Here is a 14,327-nt window from a genome sequence, read left to right on the forward strand (position 1 = left end):
TACAATAAAATCTAAACACTTGCATTGTGCATATCCTTGTACATAAGTAAATCAAAATTGAGCCAAGATTTAATCGTGTTGTTAAGTACAAGAAATATTGCACCCCAGTAGTAAAAACTATGCAATAAAAAAAAGAGAAGCTTAGTGTTTCAAAGCCGCACATAAGGCCAAGATCAAAAAGCTCATATCTCATTTAAAACATAAGTCAAACTGAAATGACAAAATGGAATTCCAACAAACATTTTTCTCGAACGGGCTCAGTTAGCAAATCAGGGCTGAAAGTAGCCCGAAACTTGCATTTTGTTAAGTTTGTCATTTTTAGAAAATACCTACAATGTACTAGTGCAAGTATGTTTACTGCAAAGTATAGTTATAAGGTAGTCCAGTGAAATAAATTCAATAAAAAGCCAATTGTAGTTTTGACAGTAAAAGAAACGATTCCTCTGGCAGATCTTCAAAAAGTTGAGACTCTTAAAAGAAGTTTTACCTGCCAAAGTTGCCTATGAAAACCACTTCATATTGAGAACAAATCTGTGGGCAAAGTTGTGCGGCACTACACATCAAAACAACTTTTAGAATGACCTTCTTGCGATACCATGTTCCACATAAGCCAGCAAATTTTTACTGTGCTTCAAGTGGTAAAAAAGATTATTCAGAAATAGACAAATGCAGCTAACTGATACTTACTTGAATGAAAATTATCAACATCACAATAAAATAAGCTAACATCTTACTGCATACACAGGTAAAAAAACACCCTCTCTCCTTCAAAAGGCAGTAATTGTTTACTGTTACAAAAAAAAACATTCAGTTCATTTTTGTGGTAACAGCAAAAAGACTTGTGGTTGCTCATATTTACAATTCTGATACATTTTAGTTACTATTTTTCAAGCAGCAATAGGTCTGACAGAGGTTGTCACTAAAAGGATGGCAAAGCAATATCATGCCTACTGACAGCAAACTCTTTCAGTGAATGAAAAACTACGAATTGAAAAAGTTGGTCTGTTTACTGCACCAACGAGGTATTACATCAAAATTTGTCATCATGGTTTTGCCTTCTGTCTTAGCTGCATCATTTTTTTTATGCCTAAGTACAACAAGGAAGCTGCAACACTAGTGGGCATTGGACATACCATAGGAGAAGTCTGCCAATACTTTGACCCATCCAGCATGGGAGTTGTTTGTAGCCAGGCAGTGCTGTAGCGTAGCATGAAACACATCAGTCGCTGTAGACCGGCAATAGTTTGATGGGCTGCATGCACCAAAAAGAAAGCATTTGTAAGAATCAACAAAGTCGATGAAGCATGAGCAGTCAAAAAGAGAGCCTTAAGTCCAGACAACATGCACGCCTACTGACGAGCACAGGTGTTCATCTGTGTGCCATGCACTTGCTGTGCCTCATGGGAAATGGCAGTTTATAGCCGCAAGAGATGTATGCCGGAGCATGCTCGCTCCCGGCTAGACAGGCCAGACATCTAATAGACATTGCTTTTTATTGAGCTATTGACAGATAATTGAAAAGCACAATCACAATTTGGCAAACATCCATAGACAAGGTGGTGCAGGACAAGGCTGCTCCACAGCAAGAGCATGGCCAGACTGGAGAACACGAGCACAAGTGTTTACACAAGCCTGATCGTGCATGTAGCAAATGTCGCACTGCACACACTACAGTTGTGTGTAGCTGCATCTGCTGCTTAATGCGCGTTGTGGCATGAGCTATCCTTTCACTAATTTGAACATACCTCTGCGGTTGTGGCATGTTTTGATGTGCACAGGCTGTCCCAAACACTCCATGCATGCATAAATGCATAAACACAAGCTTGCATGCAGGCAAACGTATGTGTGGTTTGGCCCTTGAATTAGCTCCTTAAATTAACGACTAGTTGAGTACTTCAAATCATCCCTTAATTCATTTGTGCATAATCTAAGTGCAAAACTAGGTTAAATTATAGTCAGGTTCACTGTGACTGAAGTGCAGCTTTTTAATTAAAAGTTGGAAATCCTGACTGCTTGCCTCTTCAACAATGCAGCTCTTATACGCTAACTTCTCTCAGCACTGCTGCAAACCTTAATAAAACTTGGGGTAGCTATACTGATGTTGTTATAGATTTTTTATTTTAGAAGTGTGCATGCAAATACGTGATAAGAGCAGCTACTCCTTTTTAAATAAAGCATCAATGCCAGCCTGCTCCAAGCAAACTTGTAAACTTGTCACTAACACTAATTATACTGGTCTTCCACATTACTGATCATGCACATGAGAAAGCTCACCTGCTAATCACTGTTGGCCACAGCTGTGGGTACTCTAGGCACACCTCTGACCCAGTCTCCTCCTGTAATACAACTTGTCTTCTGATACCTTCACTTGGAGGTTTTACTCGGCACTATAGTCAGATACAACTTTAGAAGTCCACGGCATTTCCTCCTCAAAGGCATGCACACAAGCCTGCACCAATTGGCGCATAGTCCAGATTGACGTCATGAGCCTGACGGCCAGTGAACTCGCCTTTGGAGAACATAAATGAGTGCACGAGCAGGACTATTTCTTTAGTTGTGGAGGTGATTGGCTGCCGCGCTTCAGGCATCTGGGAGTGGCCTCTCCGGACTTCTGAAGTTGTATCCGACAATGGTTATGTGCAGCTTCAGTTTACCGTTCATTGTCGTTTAAAGGAGTACTGACACAAATTTTCAAAGTTGAGTTTACTCCGTCATATAAATCTCCTGTATACAGAGACGGCTCTGAGCAAGTGTGAAGCTTAGTAAATACTGATAAGGCATTTTATTTTGATATTCAAGTCAATTTTCGCATGGCCCACCCACTGACATAGACACTAGTGTGATGTGAGGCTACAGTGTCGATCCTGGTGCCTTCACGTGAGCCAGTATGGCTAGTTGTGATGACGTCAGGCACCAAAACATACAAAATGACCGCTTGCACATCACCAAAAATATTCGAAATGGCCTCTTGTGCGTCAAGTTATTGAGGTGGTATTTTTCGGGAAAAATCTTTATGATGCCCAGAGGGGGCTTCGAACTTTGCACACAGCAGTGAAACTATGTTATGCAAATTAATTTATACAAAATTACTGCTTTGAGCCATTACTGTGAAACAATTTTTTTCTTAATCAGACGGCACCAGTCTTCTATGACTATGATAGTTTATTGATTTTTGTTTCTAATTTCGTTACTTTTGACCGCCTCAACAACTATTTGTCACATTCCCATATAATAGCACTATTTTTTTTCAGCATGATTGGAGGTGGTCGAAAAATGACCAGGCCCACTTGATATAGAGTGATACATAATATATATAGTAAAAGCTCATTAATTTGACCCTCATTAATTAAAATCGGATAATTCGGACGTGTTTTTGGTCCCGGCCAGCATATACATTGTTTAATGGCATCAAACTCTCGCTAATTCGGTCCTATTTGGCCACAACTTGGTTAATTCAGATGATCCTCGGTGCGCGCCAGGGACCTCAATTATGTGAAGGAAAAGAGCGAAAACGGCGGTCGCGAACAACCCAAACGAGGCGGCACAGTCCGTGTCGCTACTTTCATCAGTCCGTGAACACAGTTTTGTCCTCATGTGGATCCAACACCCATCAGCTTCGTTTTCACTTGACTCAATGTGCACGCAATGTCACTAAGCATGCCAGAAGCTGTTGAAAGTGAAGAGCCTGCAGTCATGGTCCGCATGCTGGCATAAAAATCGCTAGCTACATCACGATGGACAATCAGTTACCGGTCATTTTACCTACAAAAAAACCATCGTCACGCGCACATGGTGTTGTTGGTGGCAGTGGTAATCAGGGAGGGGTGCAGATCATGTTTCGAGCTAATTAAACATGGGAGTCTTGCGCCGTAGTCGCATAGTGAACTAAGCTGCAGGATGACAAATATTGGGGCTTTTGCACTGTTCTTATGCAAAATAAGTGGAGGATTTATGTATTCATCAAGAAAATTGAAGTGCATTGATGTAATAGACACCTGTCTATTGTTTCTTTGATACTTTCGATAATTCGGCGTTCGATTAATTCGGACATTTTTTCCGGTCCCATGAAATCTGAATTAACGAGCTTTTATTGCATACATTTTGCATAAGAGGAGTGTAAAAGACGCAATTTTCATCATTCGTGACTTCTTCACTGTGTGACCACGGCTCAAGACCCCCGTGTCATAAGCCGAAAGGTGTTCTGAACCCATCCTTTATTACATACTGCCACGACCAACACGCGCACATGATGATAATTTTTTTTTTTTGCCGGAAAAATGGCCAGCAACTGATTGTTCGTTCATCACAATGCAGCAAGCGAGTTTTATGCCAGCATGCGGAACGTGGCTGAAGCTTTTGATCTTCAACAGCTTCCACAATGCTTGAGTTTTGTCACATTGCGCGCGCACTGCCTGAAGTCAAAACAAAGCTACTGAGTGCTGCATTTGCTGTGAACGAAACCATGGTTGCCAAAGGCACGATCATAGCGTGCAAGAAGTCCTGAAGGCACACACACAGTCTACGTCCAGAGTTGCAACGAATTTGCTGAGTATAGAATCTGCTGCTGAATAAACATGGCTTGCAAATGCACAATCATCGATGGCGAATAGGCAGTTCTGAAGGCACACAGTGAAAACGAACCTACTGCTTGTGGCAGCTTTGACCCCAGTCGCTATCGACCAATCATAGATAGCGCCCACGCAGTTCACGTGCGCTGAGTAAAATTCAAAGCGAAACAAGTTTCCTGCAGCCGCTGAAGCCTTGGTCGCCAACAACGGATGGAGACCACACCTTTCTGAAGGCCCACGGCTGTTTCGGTTGTTTGTGAATACGTTTTCGCTCCTTTGCATTGCACATTGCACATTTGCGGCACTTCGCGCTTGGCGCGCTCTGAGGGCCGTCCACATTACTGGGTTTCGGCCAAATATGACCAAATTAATGAGTGTTTGATGCCATTAAACAATACATGTGCTTGTCGCGACCCGAGAACACGTTCGAATTATCCCTCCAGGTTCCGCTTAGTGACAGTATACTCTGTGTGTGCGTGTGCATCCACACACACACACACACGCACATGCACACACAAACACACACACACAGATCAGCTGGAGGAGGTCGCTATGCTTCATAAACACTCTCCTCATTGAATATTGCTTAAAATGTCATAAGCAGGCACATTCAATGCCAACTCAAAGGCAGTGAGGTTGAGAGGCCTTTTCTGAAGAAGTCCCTTTCATACAGGAATTGCTTAGTAGCATCATTCAAGCACAGAGATGGAGTGGCACTAAAGGTGGTGCAGCTGTCAGCTTATCGGAGTGAGCTTTCAAGTCAAGGTAAGTTGATAGATACATAGGAGGGTCACTGTTCTATGCAACAGATGTGTAAACTAAGAAATACTATGTTCAGTTTATATTTTCTTGAAACCCAAAGTGATAATAATGCATGTCAGAGGAAAAATACTTACCCTTAAGATATTATATATCCTGGCAAGGCACGACAACAGTATTGTCAAAGCCAAGTTGTCCTTGTTTAGAAACAAGCAAAGAGAAAAGGAGTAAGGAACTAAGCATGTCAACATGTTATCATGAACTAATACTTTAGCCTGCACAGCCATATGCATGCATGCTGTAGTTAGACCTTATGGTGGTCCTTATGGTGGTGTAGTTAGACTTATGGTGGTCACTCTTAAAATAAGCTCTTTCTCAGTACTAACCCTTTATTAATCAACAAAACTTGAAAAAAGCCAATTTCCATTTATAAATGACCTGGTTGCCATGTCAGCTCAGTTATAATGAATTTAAAAAAAAAACAGCAGTGAAGCAGTGCCACAGCCAACAGAAACAGAAAAAAAGATGCCAACACACAGTGTTGATAAAATACAAGTACACATCTGAAAGTTGGTGAAAGAATGTTCGATATAGTAGTTGGGAGGTCATTGACAGACTTCCTTAAATATTTTGCATTTCAAAATGACCTAATTCAAGAGCCAGGCATGCCAGTGCCAGGCAGCTCTAGGCGGGCTGTGTGGCAGCCCGCATGTAGTTCGTCTATCTTTTAATCAAAATTTTTCATCGGCTCTCAATCACCCTCAACACATTTCATGTTTTATGAAATTCTTCCAGAAGCAAAGGTTGACAAATCCAATTCACACTGGATTACTGCATTTACTTGTGTAAGGCCTGCCCTTCCTTTTCAGAACATTTACTGGATGTAGGCCATACATAAGGCAGGCTTATATTCATTGAAGCCTTGAAATGCAAAATAACGCAACCACTGGTGGCAGACCGTATACAGATCTGCAGCTGCCTACTGGTTTCTTTTTGGACACAGGTGAAAACGCCTTAGTGAACGGGCAGTCTGAAAAGCACATTGCAATGTTAAAATAAATTTGGTTGTTTTATAGAGTGCCACTGCACCAGAAAATTAATTGAAATACTTTTGTTAAGTGTTGCACTCCATTAAAAAAAATTTCCTTGAAAGTTTATAATTTCCGAAACGACGCATGCATTTTGCATTGATTCATGCAGCATGACGTAGGTTGCAAATTGTTTTGGAGTGCAGAGACTTCATGATCATTACTAATGCCATCGTCAGTTTAGGCTGTGTTGCATAAACGAGTTGAGAGATTTATTGGATTGATAGCCACAGCTGAGCTTACACCACACTGTTCAGTAAGCAGACGCATAAAATTATTGGTAGGCATTCACAGCAGTTGCCAGCCGGCCATGGGCCCAATTTCCACTTCCCCCACATGGCCATCAGTGCAGCACGTACGCAACGTCATGCCTCATCATTTACGTAGTATGCTGGCTGTGAACTGCACTCTGGTTTACTCAGCCCTAGCATACAAAACTTATGTTAAGACTTCCAAAAAGAAGATAAAAAAATTGGGGGACCCTTAAGCTTCGCCTTTAAGAGTTGAACGCAATAGCGAAATCCGGCCCCTAGTGCGCACTTCAACCACTAAGTGCATACTTATTAATGTGTATTGTTACACACACACACGCACAGACACACCGTGCGTGCGCGCGAATGGTACAGGTTTTAAAGACGATAGTCTTTCTTGGAGAACTTAAACGCAGAAATTTTGGTCTGTCTTTCTGTCTGTCCTTCTGGCTGTCTTTCTGTTTGTCGGCACGTCCCACGATTCAACCACTCGGCCAAAGTTGAACCACTTGCCCAAGGGCCAGCCATCGTGAACAGCTGACTAGGTTCATACTTGTGTACATCGTTGATCAAAAAGCAAACATTACGCATATCTGAGGCGCAACATCACTAGGTAAGCATTAGGCGGTGTGTTCCTTTAACAGAAAATACATAGATACGCAATTTTAAAGACCTTGATGGTATGCGTTTAACGTTGAGACAGTAACGCGTTTATTAAAAGATTGCCACAGCTGAAGCGATCAGCGCTCCAAGCCGAGCAAGCGCGAGCGCCAACAGCCACCGTCTTCGTCTTCTTCTTTCGCAGGCGTTCTTGTCTGCGCCGTACCATGTTACAAATCACTCCCCCGCGGAAAAGGAGCCATCCTGGCGACCTAAGGAACAGGTACAGCTGGTGGGTCATAATGCGGCTTCAGTCGATCGACGTGAACAGTCTCGCGGCCGCGACGACAGCGGCCCGTAGATGACTGAACAGGCTCAATCATATAGTTAACTGGGGATGCTTGACGTAGGACGCGGTAGGGGCCTTCGTACTTAGGCAGTAGCTTTGTGGAAAGGCCAGGAGTGGAGGAGGGAACGCGAAGCCACACCAACGTTCCAGGCGAATACGACTGAGGAGGCAGGTTTTCGTCGTGACGGTCCTTCTGGCCCTACTCGCCCTACAATGTTACAACCCTAGTTTCTTAAGCTGCGCTGAAAATGCGACTGCACTGAAACTTGTCTTCCTCCGTGCCCTCTGCACAAGCTCATGTTGTGTTTCGGTTTCGGTTCAGTATTGCATTGTACGAATGACAGGGGGCGCCGCTCTGGCATTGCTGTTTTACCCAGGCGACATGTAAATAAAAGAGTGTGTGGAGAGTACTCATTGAGTGCGGACGTTTCTTCTCCTTCGGCACATCGCGCCAAACAGCGTGTTCGGGCTGGCCGGCGTCCCCACCGGTCGCGTTGGTCACCGCCGGTCTTCGCCTGCCGCTGCGCCGGGAGTACCAGCCCGCAACACAGCACTCGTGTTTCCCGACGTATTGCCAGATGGCGTCCATATCTCACGCAGCGCCTCTTCTATCGTCTTTAGACGACATTTGCAGCGAAGCACGCAGATACGCGGCTACTTTCTTTTTGATCTAAAGCAAGAGTTGCATGGCCTCCAAGATACACACCGCGCCCTCGCCATCTCGGAGGCCATGAAGAATCTCACAATGCCTCACAGATGGCAGCACATTATCTAGCGTTTGCTGTTTGCTTGATCAACGCCTCCTCTGGAAAGCTGGCATTGGCTTGACATGTTTTCCGCTAGATGGACATAGTTGTCCATTTTTAGACCTGTTTGAAAGTTCGTGTGTCTTTTTAGCGGCGATGGCTGCACTATCCCTGCCTTTTTCGACATAGTTTGATGGCCTCCCAAATTCGCCTACAAATCGCCGAATGGGCTCATTTTCGTCGTGACACCTGTCGAACAAAATGTGTTAAGGAGACTCCTTCCACTACATGGTATTTATGTAGTGTTTTTTTCTGAAGCAGCTGCAAGTAACATCGTGGCTTTGTGGTAGGACACCTGCTTGCCACGCGAACGGCCCCGGTTCGATCCTCAATGGGACCCAAAATTTTATTCTTTATTTTATTTGCTTCTTTCTCGATTTTTCGCTCACGGACAATTTTCGCTCACAACCAACGGTGCCGACACAGACGCCGACGGTGGAATTTCTGCGACACGAGCTCTCTTAACACTATCGCGTTAAAATTGCTTCAGCCTGTGTCACCGAAGTATAACAGGCTTACATAAGCACATAATAGGCATTGACATGTTTGCCTGTTCAGAAAAAAAAAGCCATTTCATTCACTGAGTCAGAGCCAGCAATCTTCATTGTTTTGCATGCTCCACAACAGATTTGTCAGTTGAGGATGAAGCAACTCACCTTTAGCTGCTGAAGAAAAGAATGGAATGTATGCCTAGGAATGAAAAAGAAGCCAGAAAGCATTAAGTATGTCTACCTTCACATTCCCACCACTGTGACAAAAATACAATTTAATTTTATTTATAGTAATAATTACATTGTGACCGCAAGGAAATGTGCTAACAAACATATGCTTATCTTCGTAATACTTTTAGGTTGTATTAGAAAACTAATGCATTGCACAAGGAGAAACCAACAGTACTATAGTACTGTTGGTTTCTCCTTGTGCAATGCCAACTTTATCAGCTATAGCTGATAAAGTTGGTCTTACGCAAGTAGTCTTCTATTTAGAAATTATGGGTTTAAACATCTCCGAGTACCTAAGGGTTATAAGTAGGGCTCCGTGTTTTCGGAGTTTATTTTTCATGAAATTCAGGGGATGTTTTTCGAAGTTTATTTTTTGGTGGAAATTCAACATTTACTGAATTTATTTCTCGTAAATCTCCAATCCTCCGAAATTAAGAGTTTAATTTGGCAATATTCTCAATAATCCAATATCTTAGACGAAATGATATCTGAACACAAAAACGTCAGAACACAAGTATACTTTAGTTGTCTCGAAGGTCTTAACGCACAAACACATATAGTTGAACCCCTGTATAAGAAACACTGATGTAAGAGACGAATGGGTATAAGAGACACCAGTGTGCCTACATTGAAATAAGGGTTGATCACAAAATGCATACGTGGTACCCTGCTTATAAAAGACAACTCATATAAGAGACAAGAATTGCTCCTCGGTGCATGTCTCTTATAAAGGGGTTCAACTGTACTTGAATACAAAACACCTACATTTTTTGCATATTACAACCTTAAATGTAAGCTTGTTGTAATAGACGCAAGCATACTTTATAAGGTCCGTATATTCGATGTCGTCTGGTGCGCCCCACTGCGCCAGACGACATATTGTCACATTTATCCGAAAACACGGAGCCCTAGTTATAAGAGTTGCTGTCGGGCTCTCGTTTCAGATCAACCATCTGGGGTTTTTAACATGCACCTATTGCAGAATACAGTAGTGGAGTAGCCAGAATTTTTTTTAGTTGTATTTATATTGGGGGGGGGGGGGGGGGCTGCAGCTCCAACTCCTCCCAGTGATCAATAATTCCCATCGGTCATCTTGAACACACAAACACATAGATATATACAGTAGACTCTTGTAAACAGAACCTGAAGGAACCAGGCAAATATGTTCTGTTTAACAGGAGGTCCATTTACTAAGAGAATAGGGGCGCAGAATTCATGTCCGAAACCAATCTTACGCAGTAGTTCCATTTGAGCAGCAATCAATTTAATAAGAGATTTACGTTTACTGAGAACACACACACACACACACCATTGTCCGATATTTTACTAGAAAACGAATAACGATGACAGTTTTATTATTTTTTTTTTTGGTCATATCTTGGGCACCACTGAGGTGCAGTGCCACTGGCAACACTATTCATCCCACCAACATTGTTATTATTATTGTTATAGTAACAATAATTTCCGGGGTTTTACATGGCAAAACCATGAACTGGTTATGAGGCACACCATAGTGGGGGACTCTGGATTAATTTTTACCACCTGGGTTCTTTAATGTGCACCTCATCGACATACAGCCGGGAATCAAACCAGCGACCTTGAACTTAGCAATGCGACACCTCAGACTGATAAGCTACCACAGCGGGTGACATTATGAGACACCTGGAAGCTGCCATAGCTGTTTCGCTCTACCTGTAGCAGGAGTTGTGCTGCATGTGGCATCACGAAAACATGGCACATTTGCCTAGAGCATCGGCTGACGAGTCCAAGTGCTATCCACAATTATGCACTTTCCACCAATGCATCAGTTTGGGCAAAACTGTGAACTTTTTTGCAATAAACAAGCATGGCCACGACAAGTGACAACCTGTCCTGGCATACGTCACACCGCGGCAACTACATCACTGGCGCAAGTGCAGCGGCTGCGGTTGGCAAAACATCACCGCTGTCTGCACAGCGTGGTACAGTTGTGTGTGCATGTTTTTTTTTTTTTTTTTGCTTAAACCTCTACAATCACCTTAATGTTTGCAAGATTAGTTATGGTATGTGCTAGAGAGCATATGGGTGGGTATGTTGTAAACAGCGTGACGAAAAATTAGCCATGCGGGCTGGCTGTTCAACTTGGAGAAGTGAATCTATGTGGTGGTCCATGCGAGGAACAGCGGCATCATCTTCAAAAATGATGCCGCATTTGTTGTGGTGTGCAGTGAAAGACAGCGGTGATATTGGCCAACTATTAGGAACAGTGAAATTCGCAATATTGTGTGTGGTGCGCTGTGTGCTTAATGACACATCTTGCTTGCGAAAACACTGGCGCATGTTACGTCTAATAAGGCCAGTAGCAGTGACCGGCTGTCAACCGAACTTCAGGACTTGACAATTTAGTAAAGGTAGAAATGAATTTGACGCAATGAGCTATCCGTGCGTATATCTCTGCGTTGTCTACGCTGTGTGCAGAAAAAGAAATGTTATGCATAAACTCTGGGCTGAGAGGTACGACTGTGCATGAGCTCCCAGCACGTTTTACCATTGCCAAAGCAGTGTGCACGCTTTGCCATGCAGAGTTGCCAGGTCGGAAAGACAAAAAATAGCTAGACAATTCAGAAAATTAGCCAAGAAGAAGCCAACTTGAGCCAAGCGCAGTAAAAGTAGCCAAAAGTAGCCATGCATGTGTGAAAACAACTGTGAGGTACTTATTTAAGTGACTAAATGCAAAAGCCTTTTGGCAAAAATGTAAATAAGTACAACATGAACACTTCAAAATGAGATTTGCCGATATTCAAGCATAAATTGTTCACTTTAGCAATCATTTCATGCAGGACGAAGAAGTTTCTTGCACTGTAGCAAAAATTACTCTCTTCATGCGTTTTGCATGACTATTCTTAAAACAACTAGAAGTAACAGCTTTGTGGTGACAATAAAAATGAGTACCGCATAAGTGTGCACAAAATCGCAGTTGTTGGGTTGATGCATAAATTGTAGTCAATTTCGCAATCATTTCTTGAGCGATGATAAAATTCGAGCAGTTAATATTCCTTAGTCACATTTTAAGATGAAAACTTCAGCGCAAACCAAGACGAACCACAAAGAATAGATGAGACAGAAGTCTAACCTATTCTTTGTGGTCCGCCTTGGTTTGTGCTGAAGTTTCCACTTTAAAAGCTATGTACCAACTAGGCACAACAGAAGTTTTATTGAAGTTCTTTATTCGCAGTTCGTATCTGATCCTAAGAAATGACACAAGCACTTCACTACATATACAATTGCTAATATCAATGAGTGCAGAGAGCCATGGATGCAAAGTGCTTTCGAATGTCTCGCTCACTTCCAATTACAGTTTAGAGTCACATTCAGCGATGGGTGATCTGCAAAATGAGGACCAATGCAACAGTTTTCCTTAAGACCCAGCCACGTATCCAAAAGCCTTTTCATTAGTGCCAAACAAGTGCCAAATTCGATTGTGGGAGCTTTAAACACGCCCTGGAAGCCATTTTTTGACATCGCATATTCGAATGTCAGCGGCTGCCACCTTACCAGACATAGATCATACGATTTAAATCGAGGAAACAAGAAGGTAGCCAAGTAGCCAAGCCACTTTTTCTACCACCACCAGCCTCAACAAGTAGCCGAACTTGGCAACCCTGTCGCTATGCAGAATGCAGAAATCCACTGCAGGTATCTCATTTTATTGGAGACCTCATAAGTCATAATGATAACGGTGGAGGTTGTTGTTTTCCATATTCTTGTTAACTTGCCTTTGCGGCTCAATCTTTATGAAGTGACAATGCACATTACAGGCTTGTGTATCAAAAATAAAACAGTAAAATGTTTTAGCAAACACATTGGAGGTATCAGGTGCAGCGAAGTAACCGTGCAAACGATTATGTATTTAATTAAATCATGATGTTTACAGTGATGCCACTGAGGACTTCTGATATGGAGCAATTTTTGAAGCAGCAAAAATTTCATTTTGAAGCACTTTGGAGCAGCGAAAATTTCCATCTTGGAGCACTTTGGAGCAGGTAATTTTGCATCTGGGAGCATTCTGGAGCAGCTAATTTAACATCCTGAAACACACTCGAGAAGCAAGTTGCATTTACATACAAGCCCCTGAATAATTATTATGGGGCTCTAATGAAGAGCTAGAAATAATTTCTATTCATTGCAAATCTCACGGAGAATATCATCTCAGGAATACTCCATATTCCACTCGATAATGCAAAAATAAGGGCGTCATGCAGTTGAGTGTTCTGGAATTACTTCTTCAGCAATTATTTTTTACACTAACAAATAAACAAAATACTGGATCAATAAAATTGTACTTTATGAAATAACACTCTAAATACATCTATGTGGTGATCAGCAGACGTGATAGGCATACACTGTGACGTACAACAGTGCCTCAATGCTAAAAAGTGACACTGTCCCTAATCCATTCCCGGACTATGAAGATTCCAAGGCGAAAGCTAAGTTTTTTCCCCCATCAATTGTATTGCTGGGTGCAAAATGACGTCACTTAACTAGCCTCAAAAAGCCAACCTTCTCCGACACTCCCTTCCCTCTTTCTGAGGCCCCTCTGTGCTCTAGCAAAAGCATTCTTGCAGTGTCTCCAGACCATCGTTAGAGCACGTGCCGGGGTTGCCTGGAAGATGGAGATCCGCTTCAAGTAGAGCTTCCGCGAAATTGTCCGAAAGTACGTTCAATGGGGGACTACATGATTTAACAAACGTTGTTTTCCTTTTACAGCGAAGCTGTCTATGGCTTGAACATTCCGTTTGTACACCGAAAACCCCGCAATGCCCCCTAAGGAGCAGTGAAAAAAGAAAAAACTCACAGGTTCCCTTATGCATTCGCCTAAGACGGCTCGAAGGCGAAGGCCATCTTCTTCTTTTTCTTCTAACTTTATGTACTGATCCTCCTCCGCTCCCCTCTGGAAGCCTTCTGCACCTATCACGGAGGCAGTGCAAAGTGACAATGTCATGTGATGACGCCATCACATGACGCCACGGTGTATGATGTCCTGATGACGTCACTAGTTTTAACATTATGTGGCATCATGACGACTTCATCATGTGATGATGATTTTTTGCATCACTCGTGTTGACACCGCCGACAGTCAATTTTCGCGTTTGATGAGGCATCTAAGGCTTTCGCATTATTATTGTGTATTGAACATTAACAGCC

The 14,327-nt window shown here is 42.6% G+C and overlaps 1 protein-coding gene across 1 annotated transcript in view; it reads right to left on the minus strand.

The window, feature by feature from the left end:
• Window positions 1-1,133: 1,133 nt before the first annotated feature.
• The window catches only part of LOC119383886 (integrator complex subunit 8), a gene marked incomplete at its 3' end in the record, with an annotated part of 125,192 nt that continues 111,998 nt past the window's right edge, over window positions 1,134-14,327 (minus strand). Inside the window, 4 exon segments of the mRNA XM_037652159.2 lie at window positions 1,134-1,252; window positions 2,275-2,336; window positions 5,465-5,524; window positions 9,078-9,111. Coding sequence (XP_037508087.1) covers window positions 1,134-1,252; window positions 2,275-2,336; window positions 5,465-5,524; window positions 9,078-9,111 — 275 coding nt within the window.

This window comes from Rhipicephalus sanguineus, chromosome 2 (assembly GCF_013339695.2).
Source record: "Rhipicephalus sanguineus isolate Rsan-2018 chromosome 2, BIME_Rsan_1.4, whole genome shotgun sequence".
Taxonomy (NCBI): domain Eukaryota; kingdom Metazoa; phylum Arthropoda; class Arachnida; order Ixodida; family Ixodidae; genus Rhipicephalus; species Rhipicephalus sanguineus.